General features: G+C 40.0%; 2 protein-coding genes across 2 annotated transcripts; one reads left to right on the top strand and one right to left on the bottom strand.

The window, feature by feature from the left end:
• The first annotated feature begins 791 nt into the window (after window positions 1-791).
• Window positions 792-6,181, top strand: mrps18a (mitochondrial ribosomal protein S18A). Its single transcript, XM_006797221.3, has 6 exons — window positions 792-997; window positions 2,267-2,298; window positions 2,581-2,685; window positions 2,777-2,900; window positions 5,461-5,533; window positions 5,632-6,181. The coding sequence occupies exons 1-6, from the start codon at window positions 850-852 to the stop codon at window positions 5,774-5,776; spliced, it is 627 nt and encodes a 208-aa protein (XP_006797284.1). The 5' UTR covers window positions 792-849; the 3' UTR covers window positions 5,777-6,181.
• Window positions 6,022-9,623, bottom strand: rsph9 (radial spoke head component 9). Its single transcript, XM_006797222.3, has 5 exons — window positions 9,234-9,623; window positions 8,952-9,120; window positions 8,574-8,703; window positions 8,012-8,158; window positions 6,022-6,541 (listed from the first exon to the last, which is right to left on the bottom strand). The coding sequence occupies exons 1-5, from the start codon at window positions 9,458-9,460 to the stop codon at window positions 6,381-6,383; spliced, it is 834 nt and encodes a 277-aa protein (XP_006797285.2). The 5' UTR covers window positions 9,461-9,623; the 3' UTR covers window positions 6,022-6,380.
• Window positions 9,624-21,869: the final 12,246 nt, after the last annotated feature.

Here is a 21,869-nt window from a genome sequence, read left to right as displayed (position 1 = left end):
GTACAATACTTGTGTTGGTGTCTCTCATACTTCTACATCTGATGAGTACGGCTTGGATAGAGATGACCCTATCTCTAAAATCTAAAAAACAACATCAAAAGGATAAAAGCATTGAGAGGATCCAAAAACACATGCTGCGGTTTAGACTAGGCGTTATTTGTCCTTCCTCTAGGACATTGAGTTTAAATCTTCCTTGAAGGCAATTGACTTGTACTGTTATACTAGATCTCTCTCTGGGTTTAAAAAAATATCTCTGAAGCACGCTACCCCGTTTCGCTGGTTTTCTCCTGTGTATTAGATAAATTGCATACATATCAGCGTAGCATGTCTTTATTGATTTTTCTCTTGTGTTTAATTTTGCCTGATATTCTGCTGCTGTGTTGTTTGTGGGTTAATCTATTAGTTAGATTTCAATCTCAGATTGCATTTTGTCATCCTTTGAGGCTATAGGCTTACATTTCATGAAGGTTCATAAATCTATGAATTAATCTCATTGGACTTGAAAATTTATTTACTTTTGGATATAAAGCTTTTTATAAAAGTCGCTTATTAAAAAAATAACAAGGTTATCCAAAAGTAACAACATATAAAGCTTTTTTTAAAGTCAGTTATTAAAACAACTAAAACAAACAAATGTCATACACGAACATGTACAACGATGTTTCTGTAGTTGTGTAACCTGTGGGATTTCCCCCTTTTTTTGTCCCTCTTAGATGTAATAAGCGGTTTTCGCCATCGGTGTCGCTCTTTTATTCTCGCGAGAATAACAGACAGGAAGGAACAGCCATTAAAATGTAGGAGAAGAAGAAGAAGACAGGAAGGAACGAAGGATAAGGTCAAGAATTAAACATGGCAGCCCGCAGTGTGTTCAGGTCTCTCTGGACCTCATTTGCGGGCTTAAAACTTGAATCCAGAGGAACCAACTTGAGTTCTTTAAGGACGATAAATGTTCCCCAGCTTACTGCTTTAACTATCCAGAAAAGAGGGATTCGTCAAGGTGAGACATGTGTGCAAACGTTACAGCTTTAGCCTGTCTGTGGGATAACTAGCATGTTTTGCTAAATACACCGCATGTTTTTCATTTCCTATCACTTATAGGACACGCTATTCTCCTGTTGTGTTTTCCAATAAAGAGACAATACATTAGTTAAATGATGACGACCACATCTGCGTGAAACGTCAGTCGGCGGCGTCTGCAGGTGTTGACTGTTCAGTTAAATTTCCTGAGGCTTGTGCCTTATGTACTGCAAGAACTTCTGAAACCTTTAAGGAGCTTCTTTTTTCTAACAAAGTTATAGAAACCATTAAACTAACTTAAAAATGTCAGTAAGCTTGCGGCAACGTTGAAAAATCCACATTTTACCAAAATCAAAAACAATAAGCCTAACAACATATTCTAATACAGGTACTACATTTATCCAAACCAACCACAGATCAACTCTGAGTCATGATTATTTTACAAAAGTGTCTTATTGACAGAATGCTGTGTGCATTACTGTCGAACTTAAACTTTAATCTCAACAATTCAGCACGTGCATAAATATTATATAATATGCATTAATATAAAGATTAGTTGTTCATCTTTAACAACTAACTTTATGTTAGTTAAAATGAATGAACTTCTTTCATTTTCGGAATTAAAGGAAATTATAGATATCTAGTTTGAATTTGGTAGACCCAAGACGGATCAAACAGAGGAAAATATTACTTTGAAACTAGTAATGTAAAGATTTTAATATTGCATTGTAAGAAGTTGTAGTCATCTGTTCTCACTTAGAATCAAGAAAGATTTCTGTAGCTTTAACTAGATGTGTTAAAGCTACAGGAATAGCTTTAACAGTTAATGAAAATAGTTTGAAAGATCAATTCTGTTGATAGTTTTGGAGTTAGTAGTTGAACGAGTAATATTGATTGTTGACTAAAATGAAAAAGCACTGTTTATATCTACAATTACAGACTAGTAAAACTTGAATCTAGGATTTTTATTGTCAATTACAATGTCAGTGTGGAAACCACTTTTGTTTCCACTATGCAGTAGTTGGCACTGTCACCTCACAATGATTGTGATTGGTGGTCTGTATCTCAGTGTTAGCCCTACGACAGACTGTCCAGGGTGTACTAGAACCTCTCACCCCATGACTGCTGGGCTCCAGCCTCAGAGCGTCCTACTTTGGAATAAAACAACATTTAATACATGAATTAGTGAAATTCAACTGCAAAATTAAAATTTAATGTAAAGTCTGATGTTTCATAATGTTTGTTGCAGTGGTGGAGAAGCAAGATGGTAAAACAACAAACGTAAGTAAAGCTCAGAACCATTCAAAATTTCATTGTTGTGAAGTTAAATAATTGCAAAACTTTTTTTGAATCATCATTGTTTTGAATAATTACACAAAACATTTTAATGTATTTTAAGGCCTAATATAAGTACGTAATAAACTCTGTAACCAGCAGTGAGAGACCATGTTGGAGTTGAGGAGTATTATTCTGCACTTGTAAATAAATAACAAATGCTATTAGTATAATAAAAATGCTTTGATTCTGATAAAGTAACTGTCATATCTCTTATTTTTATGTTAGATTGAAGGACAAATTCTGGAAGTTCCAGTCGGAGCACAGCCTCCAAATCCCACAGCCAAGTGTCCAATCTACAGATGGAATCTGCAGAACAAATACAACTACACAGTAAATACTTTCACTGTTATTAGTGACATTATTATTAATATTAGTGTATTAGCCTGATTTTCTCTTTCTTTTTTGTATTTTCCCTTCCCAGGATGTCTTGTTGCTCAGTCAGTTTATCAGGTCAGATGGAGGGATGTTGCCCAGGAGAGTCACTGGTCTCTGTCCAGAAGAGCACCGCAAGATTGCCATTTGTGTACAGATGGCTCACAGAGCAGGTCAGTGGAAGTCCTACTGTTGTGCTTTAAGTTTTTAAGTTACCCATCAGTAGCACCTCCACAGCTCTAGACATGTGTCATATATCATGAAGCCTCCTTGTACTTTCTTTCCACCTGTAAGTGGGTTATTTAGTTTACTCAGATAAAATAAATACAAAGGTTAATAGCCACTTTGTCTGAGTCTATTTTTATTTAGCTTGGGTTCAGCGGAGTGACTTTTATGTGTCCTTTATTTAGCAAGGTAGAAATGTTTGACAATAAAAATGGTCTTTTTCAAAAGAGATGTAGCCAAGAGGGCAGCAAATTGTAACAAATGTAACATACCAGTTATATAGAGACATTTTAAGAGGCCAGGCAGGAATAAATTGATTATAATGTCGGTGCAGTAATGCAGCACTTGCAAAACAGGTTACAAGAAACAAAGGAATTCAGTGTTTGGCAGTCAGTCGTTTTTTAAGCACGGCAAGGGAACAAACTGTGTACACTGATCATGATTTTCATACTTTTCCTGAGCCCGTCAGAGTATTTGCATTAAACACACACGACGGGTCAGAAGATCACAGTATAGTTAATTCTTGGCTTTTTCTCTTGCTTTGAGAGATTTCACCTGAGTACACAATTGTGAAACCCCTCTAAGTCTTTCTCCTAAAGATTTATGTGCATTTTTTAAATCATCATCATCAGGCATCTTGCTGACTTGTTGCTAATGAATCTAATGAATTCCTAATGAGTGAGATATTCCACCTGTTGGACCCTTCCAACATTTTTCCTGTTTTAATATAAAACACTGATATAGCCATTGTGATACAACCCACTATTTTTCAGAGCTATCAGTTACCTTATATGGATGAATACTAGCAACATGCATTATTATATAATATTTGTTGGTAATTCCATTAAAAGACAGCAGAGAGATGCAGTTCAGTGAGTCCTGTTATTGGAGGGGGACCCTAGCAGACACTGAATGGCTCTAGCTGCCTGTGTCAACAAACGCTACTGTGTCCTTAACTCTAGTATTCAGGTGGATGAGACTTGTTTTTAAAAACAAGTCTAGTCATGAAATTTCCTCTCTACTAAATATTCCACAGTTAGTATTATTAAAATAAAGTGGAAGTGATTTGGAACGATAGAAACTCAGATATGAACTGATAGGCCATGTAAAATTAGAGTGGGGGTTATGGGATGCTAAGGCACTTACTGCACTGAGGTCAAACCAACTTTCTGCAGAGTACTCACTACAGACCTCCAAGCTTCATGTGGCATTCAGATTAGCTCAAGAACAGTGCGTAGAGAGGTTCATGGAGTGCGTTTTCATGGCCGAACAGCTGCATCCAAGCCTTAAATTACCATGCTGTCTGGCAATCCAATGGACGAGTCTGGGTTTGGTGTTTGTCATGAAACCAGTACTTGTGTGACTGCATTGTGCCAAGTGTAAAGTTTGGTGGAGGGAGGATTATGGTGTGGGGGTTGTTTTTCAGGAGTTGGGCTTGCACCCTTAGTTCCAGTGAGAGAAACACTTGATGTTTCAACATCCCAAGACATTTTGGACAATTTCACTCCCCAACAGGGGCAGGGATAGCTCAGTGGGTAGAGTGGTGGCCCCATGATTGGAAGGTCGGGGGTTCGATTCCCCTGAACAGCTACCTTGAGATACCCCTGAGCAAGGTACCATCCCTACACACTGCTCCCCTGCCCACTGCTTCACTGAGTGAATGGGTTAAATGCAGAGAGGTTTGACACCTTCTGGTCTACTCACCAGTGCACAAAGCAAGGTCCAAAAAGAAATGGATGAGTGAGTTTAGTCTGGAAGAACTTGACTGGCCTGTGCACTCGGAGACTGTGAGTCAGGCCTGGTCATGGAACATCAGTGTTTGACCTCACAAATGTGCTTCTGGAAGAAATGCCCCAAAATTCCCATAAACGCTCTTAAACCTTGTGGAAAGCCTTCCGAGAAGAGTTTAAGCTGTTATAGCCGCAAAGGTTAGGCTGACGTCATATTAACGCCTATGGATTAAGAATGAGATATCCTCGAGTTCATATGCGTGTGAAAGCAAACAAGCGAATACTTTTGGCAGTACACTGCATTTTCTTTGTACTTTTCAAAATCAAGCACAAATAATTTTTAAAACTTTTGAGTTCTGTTTATACCTTCATTTTACAAAGCATCACAGCTTGTTATGAAAGGTTTGAATTTGGCACTGCCTAAAGGCAAATAATTGTGCAACCTGGACCAAGACATGATAGTAGGGTTGTAAACTTGTTCTTGCTTGTTCCTCAAGTCTTTTATTCATTATAGAACAACCTGGATTTGTCTGCTTCACGTGTTTATTATCTACTACGCAGATGATAAACACTGTCAGCTGTAACATTACATTAAATGAAAACTGAGCAGCAATTTGGTGACTGTAATGACAGTGAGAAGTAAATCATGTAAATAAATGTGTCATCAGTACATTATGTCTTTTATAACTGTCTTTTGAGAGTTTGTAACAGTATTTTTTTAATACAAGTACTGAGAAATTGAAGTTAATAAATGCATCTTGTTATTTTGTGTGTTCAGGTCTGCTTCCTGACCATAAACCCAAACTTCCAGAAGACCATGTCCCAAAGAGACCCAAGCCCGAACTTAACAGGTGACGCATGTATCTATGTCTGCGTATGCTTTTTTTTCCCCAGCATTTGTATCCAGCGCAGTGCAGTTAATTCCCCTGCATCTCTGTTTGTTGTACAGATACCTGACTCGCTGGTCCATCGACTCAGTGAAACCCATCTATAAAACTGGACTGAAGTGGTGTAAGAAGCGTATGCCTGTTGGCCACCCAATACTAAAGAACAATGTGCGTTATGGTGTCAAGCCCTTGTACATAAAACACTGAAGGACCAAAAGCCTGAAAGATTGGTACAACTGGAGGAAAGTGGGTGGGCCCATTTATTCAGGGATGAAACCACCATATCCCTGACTGTTAACCTTGACCGTTGTCACACAGTTCTGAGAAGGGGGGGAACAATTCCTAAAAGCTTCATCCATCTGTGTTTATTCTAACTTTTGTTTATTAAGCTGAGTCACTCTTTTAATGAATCACACTCAGACCCACCCGACACCATCTATTCTGACTGTTGCTTTTCAAAAAAAAAAAAAAAAAAAAAAGACTCTTGAAGGAAACCTGCTGACAACTTAATGCAAGCAACAACCTGATCAGTGTTACAGTTTCAAAGTAGGTGGTATGGTGACTGTGTATACTCAATGCAACACAGATGTGCAAATAAAATATGTGTGTTTACTCTGCCTCTCAACATGTGTTTACTGTGTAGGCACGGCTTTTGTGAATTGGAAGTAAATACAACAAAATGTCTGTAGACACTAAACTGACTGTGCCAACCTAGTTTTATTTGTTTTATAATATGACAAGATCTTAGCAGATTTTGGTTTTGTGAATTACTGAGAGTAAGTAGAGTAACAGCTTGAAAAAAAAAAGCTTTTTATAGCATGAAAGGAAGGTCCAAATTCTTGGTCCCGTCACCTATATAGATGTATCCATGCTGTGGTGTCATTGGCACGTGGTAGAAGGTCAGGCCGAACCACAGCAGACTACGAAGCACGCACACTTTTCTTGCGAACTCAAAGTGAAGACTCCAAGATCCTAGACACAAACACACAAGACTTGTAAACAGTTAATAGTAAAAGCAGGACACTGCTAAATTATGTTCTCCAACAGAACCGTGAAGCTGAGCTGAAATAAAGGCTAAACACTAATCTTTGGAAATCTTACACTATTCAGCCAGAGGATACACCAGTGAATCACGCTTTTGTTGTCTATAATCTAACCCGTTTGCCAAGTATGTTCGGGGTGTGACCATGAACGCCAAGAACCTAGGGAATTAAAACAATGATTTAATTGGACCTGCTACTATGAAAACATGTGATTACATAAGAGTTTAAAGGCCAATTTTTATTTTTTATTTTTTTTTACAAGTTGCAACTTTCCTGTTTCTGGATTTGATTTTAAAAATATGATGCAACTAAAAGTAAAAAAACCCAAGTCAACAGCATGTAATGTGCGTAGCAGGAGGAGAAACATACGTAAATCAGGAGCTGGAAGCGGTTTGTGGGATGGTTAAGGAAAAGGGGGAGAGCCCAGCTTAGGGTCTCAGAGGAAAGCACCTGTCTTTTGGTGGAGATACATGATCCTGTTTTTCCCCCAGTGTCCCGTTAAGAAATGTTAACTCTTTATCCTTTCAGGCAGGAACATGCAATCCGCTGCAGTGAGCGTGGCACTGAAACAGCTGTGTGCTGTCTGCTTTAGACATGATGCAGCTGACATCCGCATCAACACAAAGAACACACACCGACTTGTACACATGTGGAAGCTCTCTGTCAGACATCTGCTGCATGTTCGGTTAAGGGTGCTAAACCTTTTTTGTCTCTCTCTCTCCCTCACACACCCTGTTAAATCCAGACACTCTTTACATTCACTCTGGTCTGGAGCGTATCCAGTCGCTAACCTCGCAGACATGACTTTGCATGTCTGATTTCACATTATTCTTTGCACAGTATTCACTGTTGATGTTTTCCTGCTATGTGTGATGGGTTTTTTTTTCAATAATGTGCAACCAGGATTATCATGTCATGCTTTCTGCTACATTGCCACATAATGATAGATGGTAGTAAGTCAGTAGATGATATTATAGTTTGACTCCCATCCAAATGTGAGAAAATTCTTCTAAGCATATATTCCCAAAAATCCTTCCCATGTGGCTGGTATGTTAATGTCAGACGGTTTTAGAGGTTTGTGTTTATTGGTAGCCTCACTTGAACCACCGTTTTACTGGTAAAATTATGCAATTTGTTTCCACTTGGAAGAAGACCGTTATGGTTTTCAAACAGCTGAAGCGTTTTCTGTGAAAATCACCCCTTATAATGTAGCACAGGAAATGGAACACATGTTAACGTCAAATCACCACCCAATTCTGCTGAGAGATCAGTTATAAAATAAGAGCAATTAGCAGAAAATGAAATACTTGTTAAAAACAAATCTTAAGACCTGCACTGTTAAATTTATGCAGTGAAAAAAATATGTGTGTTCAGGACAGATTAAGCTCTGTAGTGTCACCTTTAGGAATGTCATCACTGAGTGCATCCAGATAGTCCATTGCTGGGTTCCAATTACCCATGTCCAGGACAGATTTCTTCTTCATATTTTTTGATGGTCTGAAGTGAAGGAAATTGTCAAGCTTCCTTGCTTCTGCCTCAGAGAGACCTGAAGAAAAATCACACAATTTTGCCCATGTTTTACAAAAGATACTTACAACAAAATACTGTATTTGTTGTTGCTAAATGCAATAACATATCATGATGTATGACATTAAGGTTCACCATCATGCTGGCCCAAAGGTAACATGAAAAGGAATAACAGAAACAATGCACTTGTTTTAGTAGCCAAACGTTTGTTGGCTGGCAAACTTAAGACAAGCCTTTCATGTGCCTTTTTGACTAGGCGAACATTGTGGGTGCTGCAAGGTTTCAATCCATTACAGTGCGTTACCAATGCTGTTCTTGATGACCGTGGTCCTCCCAACTGCCTTCAGATCATTAAGAGACTGTTCATTTCTTTGTAAGTGAAGTGAAGCAAGGGGATCAAACTGTTATTTCCCCCACAGTATATACATATTTACCACAGAAGCTGCGGTTGAGCTGGACAAGACCACGTGGAGTCTTGATGAAGGCACCACGAGGCACCACAGACACTTCTGCATCGATCTGATGAACGGACACTGCCAGTCTTTTTTCCTCGGTTACTGTTATCTGTAACCAAGAACAGACTGTCACTGTAACCAATATAAGCCAGAAAAAGAAAAAGCAAAGAAATCAGTGAAAAACCTCTCTTCTGCATTGGTCTTGTTTGTTTACATTATGTTCAGTTTGGTTGCATGTAGATTCTTGTTTGAATTCATTGCATCATCAAACACTGCAGTAACACTGAATGGAACAGGAAAACACTTCATCCTGTCATTCAATTTGCCTTCTTACTAAACAGCACTGATCACACTTACCACTGCCTTCTCATTTACAGGCTCATTTCCCTTTCCTTGCCTGTGGATCTCTTGATGTTCATACACAAATGACGGGTCTCCCATGAAGCGACCCTTTGTAGCTTTGGACACTTCCTCTATCATAGAGTCTGAGGCAGGGGGAAGTAGGAACCAATCCATGCAGTTCAAGCTGGAAATAACACCACAAAATAGCAGCCAAATGGTATATCTCACGATCTTAAATAAATGTACAGTGGCTAAAATTAAAAATTAAAAAAAAGACACTTGAAGCGGATGTCTTACCTATACAGGTTCTTTTTGTCTTTCATCTCATCTTCTCCTCTCCCCTGAGCAATAAAATAAACCGCATTAATTCCTAATATTTTACCCCAAAACAACACTCGACTGAACTTGTAGTTTTTCTTCAGGAGCACTAAGGAAGACTCCAGGGCGGTTCTTTGCTCGAGGGTTAAAATATGTCCACTACCGGCAACGAGCTCCAAAGAATAATACAACGAATTTGAGTCCATTGTGTAACAGCTACAAGCTTTTACAAAGTCGTTTTCAATTAAATTAACGTGTTTTTTCGACTATTTGTTAGCTAAAATAACAGCTAAAAAGCCCTACAGGTCGTGTCTTTGCGCTCTAATGGCAACAAACAAACACAGTTGCCATGGTTACGCAGGGTTATTTCGCTCATCGTGTTTATTTACTATTCTGAATACCCCCCCCCCCCCCCCCCCCCAAGTGTGTCGTGCCTCTACAGGACATAACGATTAAAACAGACACGAAACATAGTTCATGTCGGGCGTGTTTGGTTATGATGTTTCCATAAACCAGACCACGAGCGACTGACGTCATCAACTCAAGTGTGTGCGTGCCAGCAGCGGTTCGGGGTGAAGCAGGCGGATAAAGTGCATAAACGTATAAATGTCAACCTGTCTGAATATGGTCACGTTTGTGCCGGAGGGAAGATTTAATGAAAGCTTTCCGTCTTAACCCTTGGGACAGGTATTAACACACAAAAACATGTCGGAAGAAGAGCCAAGTAGACGACTGTGTCCTGGCTGCTGGCGGATAGATTTATTTTCTGTACAAGCTGCAAATAAAAGTGTCTTAACCGAAACTTTACACAGGGCGTCACAGAAGCCATTTTTACTCAGGTGTTACTAATAACATTAAATTGGCCTCTGTACCTAAATAGAAAAACACCCTGTCAGCGTGAATGCTTTTATTAAGATCTGGTCATGCTGCAGTACTGTAAAAAGTTTTGTAATATGACTATTAACATGTAAAATGGGTACATTTGGTTGGGGAAAAGTGCAAAAGGTAACTTCTGCCCCCCACCTCCAAACAAAGCAAAACAGAACAAAACATGAAGCCAACATGGAAATGGGGCAAAAACTGAAGTTTGACAAAGTGCCACTAGAGCACTCACCCAGCAAAGATTCCAATCTGGCCCACTGAAGAGTTGGAAAATGTGAAGAAGGGTATAGATTTTGGACTTTTTAACTGTATTTTGATAAATATTACAGCTTTATCTGCTGATAAAGAGCAAACCCATAATCATTTTCTCTAAATTATCAAACTCTGTTTTTTAATTACAACACAGCCTGGGAAATATGTTGACAGAAATATTTTCTGTAATTTTACATATTTGTTTCTTACAGTTTAAGCCCAAAGATTTGTGTTGACAGACTTATTACAGTGGGGCAAAAAAGTATTTAGTCAGCCACCGATTGTGCAAGTTCCCCCACTTAAAATGATGACAGAGGTCAGTAATTTGCACCAGAGGTACACTTCAACTGTGAGAGACAGAATGTGAAAAAAAAAATCCATGAATTCACATGGTAGGATTTGTAAAGAATTTATTCGTAAATCAGGGTGGAAAATAAGTATTTGGTCACCTCAAACAAGGAAAATCCCTGGCTCTCACAGACCTGTAACGTCTTCTGTAAGAAGCTTTTCTGTCCCCCACTCGTTACCTGTATGAATGGCACCTGTTTGACCTCATCATCTGTATAAAAGACACCTGTCCACAGCCTCAACCAGTCAGACTCCAAACTCCGCCATGGCCAAGACCAAAGAGCTTTCGAAGGACACCAGGAAAAGAATTGTAGACCTGCACCAGACTGGGAAGAGTGAATCTACAATAGGCAAGCAGCTTGGTGTGAAAAAATCAACTGTGGGAGCAATCATCAGAAAATGGAAGACATACAAGACCACTGATAATCTCCCTCGATCTGGGGCTCCACGCAAGATCTCATCCCGTGGGGTCAAAATGATCATGAGAACGGTGAGCAAAGATCCCAGAACCACACGGGGGGACCTGGTGAATGACCTGCAGAGAGCTGGGACCAAAGTAACAAAGGTCACCATCAGTAACACACTACAACGGCAGGGAATCAAATCCCGCAGTGCCAGACGTGTTCCGCTGCTGAAGCCAGTGCATGTCCAGGCTCGTCTGAAGTTTGCCAGAGAGCACATGGATGATACAGCAGAGGATTGGGAGAATGTCATGTGGTCAGATGAAACCAAAGTAGAACTTTTTGGTATAAACTCAACTCGTCGTGTTTGGAGGAAGAAGAATACTGAGTTGCATCCCAAGAACACCATACCTACTGTGAAGCATGGGGGTGGAAACATCATGCTATGGGGCTGTTTTTCTGCCAAGGGGACAGGACGACTGATCCGTGTTAAGGACAGAATGAATGGGGCCAAGTATCGTGAGATTTTGAGCCAAAACCTCCTTCCATCAGTGAGAACTTTGAAGATGAAACGAGGCTGGGTCTTCCAACATGACAATGATCCAAAACACACCGCCCGGGCAACAAAGGAGTGGCTCCGTAAGAAGCATTTGAAAGTCCTGGAGTGGCCTAGCCAGTCTCCAGACCTCAACCCCATAGAAAATCTGTGGCGGGAGTTGAAAGTCCGTGTTGCTCGGCGACAGCCCCAAAACATCACTGCTCTTGAGAAGATCTGCATGGAGGAATGGGCCAAAATACCAGCTACTGTGTGTGCAAACCTGGTAAAGACCTATAGTAAACGTTTGACCTCTGTTATTGCCAACAAAGGTTATGTTACAAAGTATTGAGTTGTATTTTTGTTATTGACCAAATACTTATTTTCCACCCTGATTTACGAATAAATTCTTTACAAATCCTACCATGTGAATTCATGGATTTTTTTTTTTCACATTCTGTCTCTCACAGTTGAAGTGTACCTCTGGTGCAAATTACTGACCTCTGTCATCATTTTAAGTGGGGGAACTTGCACAATCGGTGGCTGACTAAATACTTTTTTGCCCCACTGTACATTTACCATCGCAGTCTTGCTGCATTCTCAATCATCCAGGAAAGTAAATCTCCAAAAAGTTGATTCTGTTCATCTGGACGTAGCGTTTTGTGGGAGAAACGTTTCGTCACTCATCCAAGTGACTTCTTCAGTCTCAGCTGACTGCAGGTTTCCCCAATCTTATAAACAGTACATTTGCATAATGACTGAAACCAGCCCACTGAAGGAACAATGGTCTGGGAGGTCAGTTCCTTAATCTTAATTATGCAAATTCATGACACCTGGGTGAAAATCAAATCTCAGGATGTACCACAATTCACGGATCACATTAACTCGGTGGACCGACACATCAAATTCGCCAGGGAGGATATGAAAAGTGGCAGGTTAGCCTTCTTGGACTGTGAGATTTCCATCAGTAATGGGGGACATCTAAAAGCTGATGTGTACCGTAAACCTACACATACGGATCAGTATTTAAGGTTTGACTCTCATCATCCACTGGAGCACAAACTGGGTGTCATCAGGACGCTACAACACAGAGCGAACACCATCCCCACTGACACAGCAGCCAGGGAGGCAGAAGAACAGCACATCAAGAAGGCCCTGAGTAAATGTGGTTATCCCAGCTGGACTTTTGTCAAAGCTGGAAAGGCACCTAAAGAAAGCTCCAGCCAATCTAGGAGAGAAGGACAACCGCTGCCCAAGCGAAAACCTGTAGTGATCCCATATGTGTCAGGAGTATCGGAGCAGTTGAGATGCATTTTTTCTAAACACCGGGTCTCTGTGGCTTTTAAACCCCAAAACATGCTGCGCAAAAAACTGGTCCATCCCAAGGATCGGGTCCCCCGACACAAACAGAGTAACATAGTGTACGCTGTTAAGTGCCAGGAGGATTGCCAGGATTTATACATTGGGGAAACCAAACAACCTCTGGCGAAGCGGATGGCACAACACAGAAGAGTTACCTCGTCAGGCCAGGACTCTGCAGTCTATTCACACCTACAGGCCAGTGGACACTCTTTCAAGGATGAGGATGTACACATCTTGGACAGGGAGGAACGCTGGTTTGAGCGCGGAGTCAAGGAGGCCAGTTACGTGAAAAGGGAAAGACCATCTCTGAATCGAGGAGGGGGCCTAAGGGTACATCTTTCGCCATCTTACAATGCTGTGATTGCAGCCATTCCCCAACTCTCTGTGAATGGTACTCATGGTCATTGATCAGTGGTCTTTGATCAGTGGGTTTTGGTCAGTGGTTGTTGATCAATGGTCATGAGAATTTGCATAATTAAGATTAAGGGACTGACCTCACAGCCCATTGTTCCTTCAGTGGGCTGGTTTCAGTCATTATGCAAATGTACTGTTTATAAGATTGGAGAAACCTGCAGTCAGCTGAGACTGAAGAAGTCACTTGGATGAGTGACGAAAGGTTTCTCCCACAAAACGCTACATCCAGATGAACATAATCAACTTTTTGGAGATTACCATCGCAGTATTTCAATAGCATGTAGAAAAACTGAGAGATGCTGGTAAAATGACACTTCTTTCTTGTTATTTTGAGATATCTAAAGGGATTAAATGGGTAGTGTTCTTTACAGAGACAGAAAAGCCAGTTTGGTCCATTATGTAAAATCAGTTTGATGTCCTCTGCACTAGATTTGGCTCTAAAATGGATCAGATCCACAAAGTCTAATGTTAAAATGTTCAATTTAACAGTATTACAAAGCATATTTACAGTCTTAACCTCACATTTCCTCCACCGTTTAACATGGCAAATTGGGCAAGATTAAAACACACAATTTTTTGTTAGTTAACAAAAAAAAGAAAAAAGTTTTTACCATATTTTATTCTTTTACATATGCTGACAGCGTCTTGCAGCTTGCAGCACTATTCCTGGACACCTTGACCTTTCTGCATTCATTCCTGGCTGAGGAATTGTAAAATTTGTTGCTTCTATAGTTAAATATTTGGTACGTTACTAAATATTTACTATCATATAAGTAGGGCGAATGGTGGAGAGTGTTTCTTTTAGAGCCACATCTTTAGCAAAAGAAGTAATAAAATGCTGAAAACAGCTCTTTACATATGAAACTGTATTATTGGCAAATTGTGTAAAAAATTCCCCATCAGTGTTATATTGATTAGTAGTACTGCTGTAGATGTTTAGAACCTAGCACTTTGTCATGTTAACTGTATGTACCTACAGCAGGATTAAAAATATTAATGAAAAATGAATCTATAAAAAAACCCGGTCAAGTTGCTGGTTATATTATACTGGATGTGCAGCTTGACAAGTGCAAGCTACAGCTTTGGTGAGTGAAATTCTAGTCATTTAGTAGTCCTACTCACATTGACTTACTCAATATGACTGCATTGCACCTGTACAGTCTTTGAATACAGATTACTACCTCTCATTTGTATAAATTAACCTCTAGCTGGAAAAAGCAACATGGTGGCAGTGAAATGAATACACTGAAGCTTCAGAATGCTGAAGTGTCTAATGTTGGCGTCATGGACGGGTTTCAAGGTTCCAGACCAATCTCTCCCGTTTGTCTTCTGCTTTGCCTCTGCAATCTAAGAGAGAAAACTGTGACTACATTTCACTGTGAATGTACTGTGTGTGGATGGTTGTAAGCGTGCAGTGAAAATCCATTATTTCTTTCTTTTTTGGAATAGCAAAGTGACTTGAGCCCTCCTGTCAAAGTTGGTTGCTAGTTCAGTTCAAAAGGTCTGCTGCCAACCTGTTGATGTCATGGTGGCTACGTCCTTTATTTATACTGTCGATGGAAAATCCCAAGCACAATTCCAGGTTTTCTAAATGGTGTGTCACAGAGTTCAATAATGCAGCCAGATTTTCAGGCTCAAGTGCCCTCATACGGATGGTTTTACATGAAAAGTGGCATGGCTTTGCAAAACTAGCCTTTTGACCTGTTGCTAAAGTACAGCTCGGGTCACATTCCTACTTAATTGTACAAAAGTATGCATTATATTAGTGGGTCATAATCTTTGTTTTATTAATGTGTAATGAAACAAAGACACACATTATTAGTAATGTGTATCATTTTAAAGTTTGACACAGGTATGATTCTAATGCAGGGTGTAATATAGGATATCATATTACTATGATTACTATTACTATGATATTTTAAAATCCATAAAATAACAAGTACTTGAAAAAAAAGTATAAAATAAATCATAAGAAGTCCAATAAATGTAATAATAAATCAATTAAGTTTAGACTGTGCTTGCTTAGGCACTCACTCTCTTTCACAAAGAAAGGAAGACATACAGAGGACCCACACAAGAGACTTTGGTTTGGCAATTTCGACCAAACTATGCATATAATTGGTTAAGCACTATAAACATCTGGTAGGACGCAAGCTTAGATCTCTCTGACTCGATGAGTGATTTGCACATGGAGAAAATAGCATTGCTAGCAAACCAGCTTAGTGTGCTTTTCCTCTGCTCACGGTCATTTTCTGTGTATGACAGTTCACTAAATATGCATAATTAGTGATGAGATATCATCCTTTCACAGACAATATATCATCACAGTTTACTGGATTGTGAAAATATATTTGTATGGGTGTCAAGCAATTTAACAACCAGGATCCAAGGCCTTAAAAGTTAACAAATAGTCTCTTCATTTGTCTGTTTCAAGGTTAAGGCAGTCTTGGCATGACATTATCTAGTGTAGGAGAGGAGGGAAAGGGTGCTATGTGTCAGTGTGTGCTGTCTGATTTTTGCCATCATATTGAATATTTGCAGTCAGTTGTGCTAATCTGTATTTGACAGTCAAATCTGTTTGCTTTTGAAAGATGATGCAACAAAGAGTTTTTATTTTGATAGAGAGATGCCTCCCAATCAGCTAAGCTGCTGTGGCTTGGTTTAATCACTTTTTGTAAAACACTGTATTTAAAGGTCAGAATTTTGTGAAGAGACCAAACCTCTTTCCTCTTTAGTTTCTACCGTTATGCTTTTTCCAGTTCAAAATAACTTACTTTCTCTCTGTCTTCTATTTGTAATATAGAGCTTTGGGACAACTTTTGTTGATTACATGGCACAATTAAATCTGTTTTCTCTTTCTTATGCTGTCAACTCCTTTCATTTACCATGCTGATTCACATCTGATCAGTCATCTGTTTACCAGTCTGCTCATTAAATGTCTTTGTAAATACATGGGCAACCATCCACCATCCCTTTCACCATGACAATTACCCAGCCATCTTGTAGCAATTAACAAAGAGTCTTCATCTTCCATCCAAAAGTGTTTGACTCTAAATGATGATCCCTTCCTGTGTTTCTGCCTCTGTCTGTTGCTTCTTTTATTTGTTGGTATTCATACCAGTTTATTTCTAACAATATACAAACACTCACTGGTCACTTTATTAGATAAACTTTGCAAGCACTGGGTTGGACCCGCCTTTGGCTTCAGAAGGACCTTATTTCTTTGTGGTACAGATATTTGAGCTTTCTCACATGGTGTAGTATCTTTCGGAATAAGTCATCAGAGTTGTTATAAAGCAGGGGTGTCCAACTCCAGTCCTCGAGAGCTACTGTCCCGCAGCTTTTAGATGCATCCTTGTTCTGACACACCTAAATCAAATGAATGGTTTTTTACCAGGCCTTTGCCAAACTTGATGACATGCTGAAGAGGTAATCCAATCATTTGATTCAGCTGTGTTGGAGTAGGGATGCATCTAAAAGCTGCAGGACAGTAGCTCTCAAGGACTGGAGTTGGATAGCCGTGTCATAAAGGACTGGATATAGTCAGGAATAATAGTCAGATCGGCATATTAAAAGTGTAGTGCCAAGAAAACATCCTGCACACTGTTATATCACCATATCGATTCAAGGAAGGGTACAGCCATAATTTCATGTTGTACAACCAATTCTGACCCTACCTTCTGAATGTCACAGCAGGAATCGAGGCTGATCAAATTGATGAGCGGCAATTTTCAGCCTTCTCTTTTTCAAGTTTGGTGGGCCTGTGCGAACTGTAGCTTCAGGAGTGGTACTTAGTGTGGTCTTCTGCTGCTTGAGCTCATCTCCTTCAAGGTTTGATGTGCTGTGCCTTCAGAGCTGCTCTTCTGCATACCTTTTTTGTAACCAATAGATATTTGAGTTACTTTTACTACCTTCCCATCAGCTCAAAGTAGTATGGCCATTCTCCTTTGACCTCAAGGATTTACAAAAACATTTTCACCAAGAGAACAGGCCTCACTGGATATTTCTTTTTTTCAGACCATTCTCTGTAAACCCTAGAGATGGCTGTTCAGCACATCAGCAGTTTGTAAAATACTCAGACCAGCCTGTTTCAAATCAACATGCTCAAAGTCACTTAAATCACCTCTCTTCCCCATACTGATGCTCAGTTTGAACTCCAGCAGATCATCTTGAATATGTCTACATGTCTAAATGCATTGTCTTGCTGCCTTGTGATTGGTCGATTCCATTATTGTATTAATTTGAACAGCTGTTCCTAAAACATTGGCTGAGCATATATACTGTATTTACAGTATATAGAGAGACTCAGCAGTGTTGAAATCACTGGCCCCCTTATTGAGTATTGTATGAAGCAAATCTTGTTTGAGAGACACTAAGCGAACATCGGTTGTTTGGTTTATCCTGGCTCACATCCAGCAGTCTTAGCCAGAACAAGCAGCATGAACTTGGCTTAAGTTACACAGAAAAACATGATTGGCTACTGTCCAATGAAAGATTCTGGACAGTCTGCTGGGCAAATCTTGGCCATGGTGATCCCATTGTAGGCCTTTACATTGCCTGACAGCTGAGCTTTCCACTATGTAATTTGTGCCATATGACTCGTATGCCCTTGCAATCCAAGAATGTGAGGGTTTCTGAGTTAGAAACCTCAATTACATACATACACGGAAACAACACAGCAGAATACAGGGCATTATTTTCACTTCTCACCCTTGCACATATATATTTTATTCTTACCCAGCTGTCATAACCAATGAGAAAATAAATCCATATTTTTGGTCACATTTATAATAATTTTTTTATGCACTAATCATTCAATTACCACCTTCTCTCCATGAAGTAGTTTTAATTTTAATTGCGGGGTCCAGTTCACTCACTCTACAGCAGATTTACTGTAATCAAGTCAGCGTAAAGGTTTGCAACTGTATCTCACTTACACTAGCTTCAGCGCTCACACTTCACTCACTCTTCACAGCTGCGTTGAATTACTGCCAATTCAGCTAATTCAATATCAAATAGAAGCGGTTGGGTGTGTGTGCACCCTGTGAATACTGTGAAAGCATCGTGAATTCAGCCTGGGAGTTAATGGTGGATCCGCACTGAAGTCTTTGGATTTTCACCCCATTTCTGATCACATTTGTGGTCAACATCTTATTTGCCAAAGGGCTGTAACTCTCAGACCGTTGCAGATGTTTCCTCTCAGCAATCACAAAAGAGATAATCAGGTTTTAATTATTACTGCCGTCCATTCATTCCCATGCTCGTCTATTCCCTTGTCACGCTGCATTTCCAGGACTGTGTGTTGGCTGTAACCATCCAAACAAAGGGGCCTCGGTCTGGAGTCACATGCTTCGTCAGCAGCGGTGATTTCAGCTGCCTGGCCCTCCGCCCTTCTGGCTAATGTAGTCCACCAAGAGAAAAGAGAATGAGAGTGGGGTGACTTTTCTACAGAGAGCTCCACAGAGAAGAGAACACACAAGGACGGCCCCTCATCAACCCACCTACTCACCCACACAGACAAAACACACTTTGAGCTTGTGGCTCACATTGGCACCTCATTAGAGTTGGCAGTCTTGGTGGAAGTTTTGGACTTACAGAATGACACGCACGCACATACACACTGCTTCAGTCCAGCTTTCCATTTGGCCAGAGAGGAAGTTAAGACTTGGACTCAAGCGGCCTGCTTCTGTGCTTGTCCTGCTGCTCTGGGAAACTTACCTCCCAGGCGACCAGCGTTGCCATGGCACTAATCCTGACGGACAAAAGATAGGAGTGCCACAGAGCATGATGCTTCCAGGGGTTCTCATTGGTTGGCACCATCCCACGAGATGTTGTGATTGGCCAGAACTGTGTTTATATACAAATTGCAGCAGTCAGAGGTCACTTCCATCGATCTTGGTGGTGACATGAAGGAAATCTGACCCCAAACCCTCAAAACACTAAATGGGCTTAATTCTTATTTGATACACACACACATACATCCACACACCCGAACACACAGAGCGGCTCTTTCTTAACTTCAGTGTCCTGGGAGTGCACAATTAAGTGAATACTGAGAGAGAGGGAGGGAAGTGACATAATAGCATCTGTGGTACACAAAAGCACAGACGTCAACAATACTAAGAATGCATTTAGGGCACTGAGTTCAACGCTTTACACACCTATACAAAACAGCCAGAGAGGGTTTGGATTAACAGTGGATAAATTGTATTGTGTGTGCAAGTACAAGCTAAGTCTCTGCTCTTTCAATTGATGAGGGGCCCCAACAATCTACTCAAACACAGTAATTACTATAATCAATAGGCTTACCCACTCTCCTTAAATTTGCTTATTCTTTTTCTTATATACTTGAGAGTGATATCAAAGTTCCCATCTAAGTCTTGGCAAGACAGCCATAATAATCTAATTTTAATGCCAGTTAAAATAAATAAAATAGTATTTCTTGTCATCCAGATAATTTCTGAACGAACCTTATTAACTGCTTAAATGGTTCCACTAAGCCACCATCGCAGCTGGTACTAATAGAAGCTGTTTAGCTGTTTACTAGCAAACCTTGAGGGCTATTTAAAGCTGGTTGGCTAAACATGGGAAAAAAAACAACAGGGTAAGGACAGACACACGATAATGCGCAGACACAGCATAAGTTTCCAATAATAAGTGAAAAAAGCGGAATATTTGCCCAGGTTTAAATGAAGCATTTCTCCTAAAGACATTATTATTTTCCTTGAAATTTGTACCAAATGACACAACTGTTTTCCAAGAAACGTCTTGGTAACTGTTAGGAAATAAATTAGAAAATTACAGCGCCATATAAATAAAGCTTTAGCAAACAAATTTATGTGATCAAAACTATATTTTTTCCACATTTCTCTTTATGCGCAGTGTATGAATTCAATACTCAGAGGAGAAAGAAAATGAGAATAAGAGAATATGTGACAATCCAAGTGAATTCCTTGCATGTGAAATGCCACAAACTACTCCCAAGTTTGCATGTGACTGGATCAAACTTCAGACTTTCACACACCCATGACATAAAGTCGAGCACAATGTGGGCCAAAGCAAGAGCCAATGAGTTTGTGGCGTTTTTAACATCGGGTCAGAGTTTGGTGTGTGGTTTTGGAAACTTGTACTGTACACTGTAGTTCTGGCTGCCGCTCAGAGCTCCTTCCCAGGCTCCTGCAGCCTTTAACATCAACATCACTGCCGCTCCACTGAGCTAGCAGAAGGCAAGTTTCTCCAGCAGCGACCATGCATTACATGTTCAAAGCACAGAGGATATATCAGGTGTCTAATATCAAAATCTAATCTTATTTCACCAGCTCATCTTTGGAGCCACATGAGGATATGTGCAAGTTATTAGTTCCCCTGCATCCTGACCCTCTACAGCTTTTCTCATGTGACTTTCTCCAAGTTTTTCAGATCTATTTCCAAATCTCTTTGCGTGAGACTCAGGCAGGTTTCCCTCTTTTCCTTCTCACTATTAGCTTTTCATTAAAAAGGTTACACTGAAAATTGTGTTATGACTTTAAGCATACTGGAGATCGAGTAATACTAAGAACAGAACTTTATTGCTTAATCACTTTCACACAATACGAACACTTGAGAAAGGGTAAATATGCGAGAGGCTGTTTTGTAATACTTAATCTTTGTCAGACATTGGGGTAAAGCACAGTCAGTAACCTTTGTGCTCAGTGCTTACAAAATTTATATTGCTCAGGGGGAGGTTTTTTTTTTTTTTTTAATATTTCTTCATTTCTTTTTTTATCATCTGTACCGTCACTTAAGTAGCTGATGTATAAAGCTTCCAAATAAATGCATGCACATTTATACTGGATTCTTGGGCCAGGATGTACAAGGACGTAGTTGTCCCAAACCTCTTCAATAGTTACTCTTCCTGAACAGATTTTTTGTTCTTCAAGAGCTACTGCGAGGCTCCGTTAGTCTGCGCTGATATTCGTCCAGCAGGTCCGTACGTCTCCTTTCACCACAGCTACTAGATGCTTAGCACTTCATTACCCATATTTAACAACTACGGCACCCTAAAAGCCTTTTATTTGACAACAGTGGTCTTTCTCAGCTGAGGCAGGTACCCGTGGTGAGAAAGGGGAAAAGGCCAAGAAGAAGAGAAAGGGAACAGAAAAGGAGACAATAGCGAGGGATCAGGTGAGGAGGTGGAGCTGCTGGAATAGTGACCCAGTAAACTGGCTCATACCGATGTCAGAGTAAGTTAGAAATCCTTTATGTAGCATTGTGCATTACTGCTCTATGAATATTTCAGAGATCACACAAACCCACTGCAGCTCAACAGTGCCCCCCAATGACAAAACAGACTTATGAACGTTAATGTGTTGCCAATAACTGCATGATCTGACAACGTGTTATCTATTATAACTCCAAAGAATCAACACTCTGTTTACCCGC

Source organism: Neolamprologus brichardi, chromosome 15 (genome assembly GCF_056152115.1).
Source record: "Neolamprologus brichardi isolate AB-2024 chromosome 15, ASM5615211v1, whole genome shotgun sequence".
Taxonomy (NCBI): domain Eukaryota; kingdom Metazoa; phylum Chordata; class Actinopteri; order Cichliformes; family Cichlidae; genus Neolamprologus; species Neolamprologus brichardi.
The sequence above is the reverse complement of the archived record's forward strand: the minus strand, read 5'-3'. Positions and strand labels throughout refer to the sequence as shown.

Excerpts from the sequence above, each read along its gene's own strand:
- mrps18a (XM_006797221.3), top strand. The coding sequence starts at position 850 with ATGGCAGCCCGCAGTGTGTTCAGGTCTCTCTGGACCTCATTTGCGGGC. Across the intron at positions 998-2,266 it reads GAAAAGAGGGATTCGTCAAG|TGGTGGAGAAGCAAGATGGT; the intron begins GTGAGACATGTG and ends TGTTTGTTGCAG. Across the intron at positions 2,901-5,460 it reads ACAGATGGCTCACAGAGCAG|GTCTGCTTCCTGACCATAAA; the intron begins GTCAGTGGAAGT and ends TTGTGTGTTCAG.
- rsph9 (XM_006797222.3), bottom strand. The coding sequence starts at position 9,460 with ATGGACTCAAATTCGTTGTATTATTCTTTGGAGCTCGTTGCCGGTAGT. Across the intron at positions 9,121-9,233 it reads GACAAAAAGAACCTGTATAG|CTTGAACTGCATGGATTGGT; the intron begins GTAAGACATCCG and ends TGTTATTTCCAG. Across the intron at positions 8,159-8,573 it reads GCTCAACCGCAGCTTCTGTG|GTCTCTCTGAGGCAGAAGCA; the intron begins GTAAATATGTAT and ends ATTTTTCTTCAG.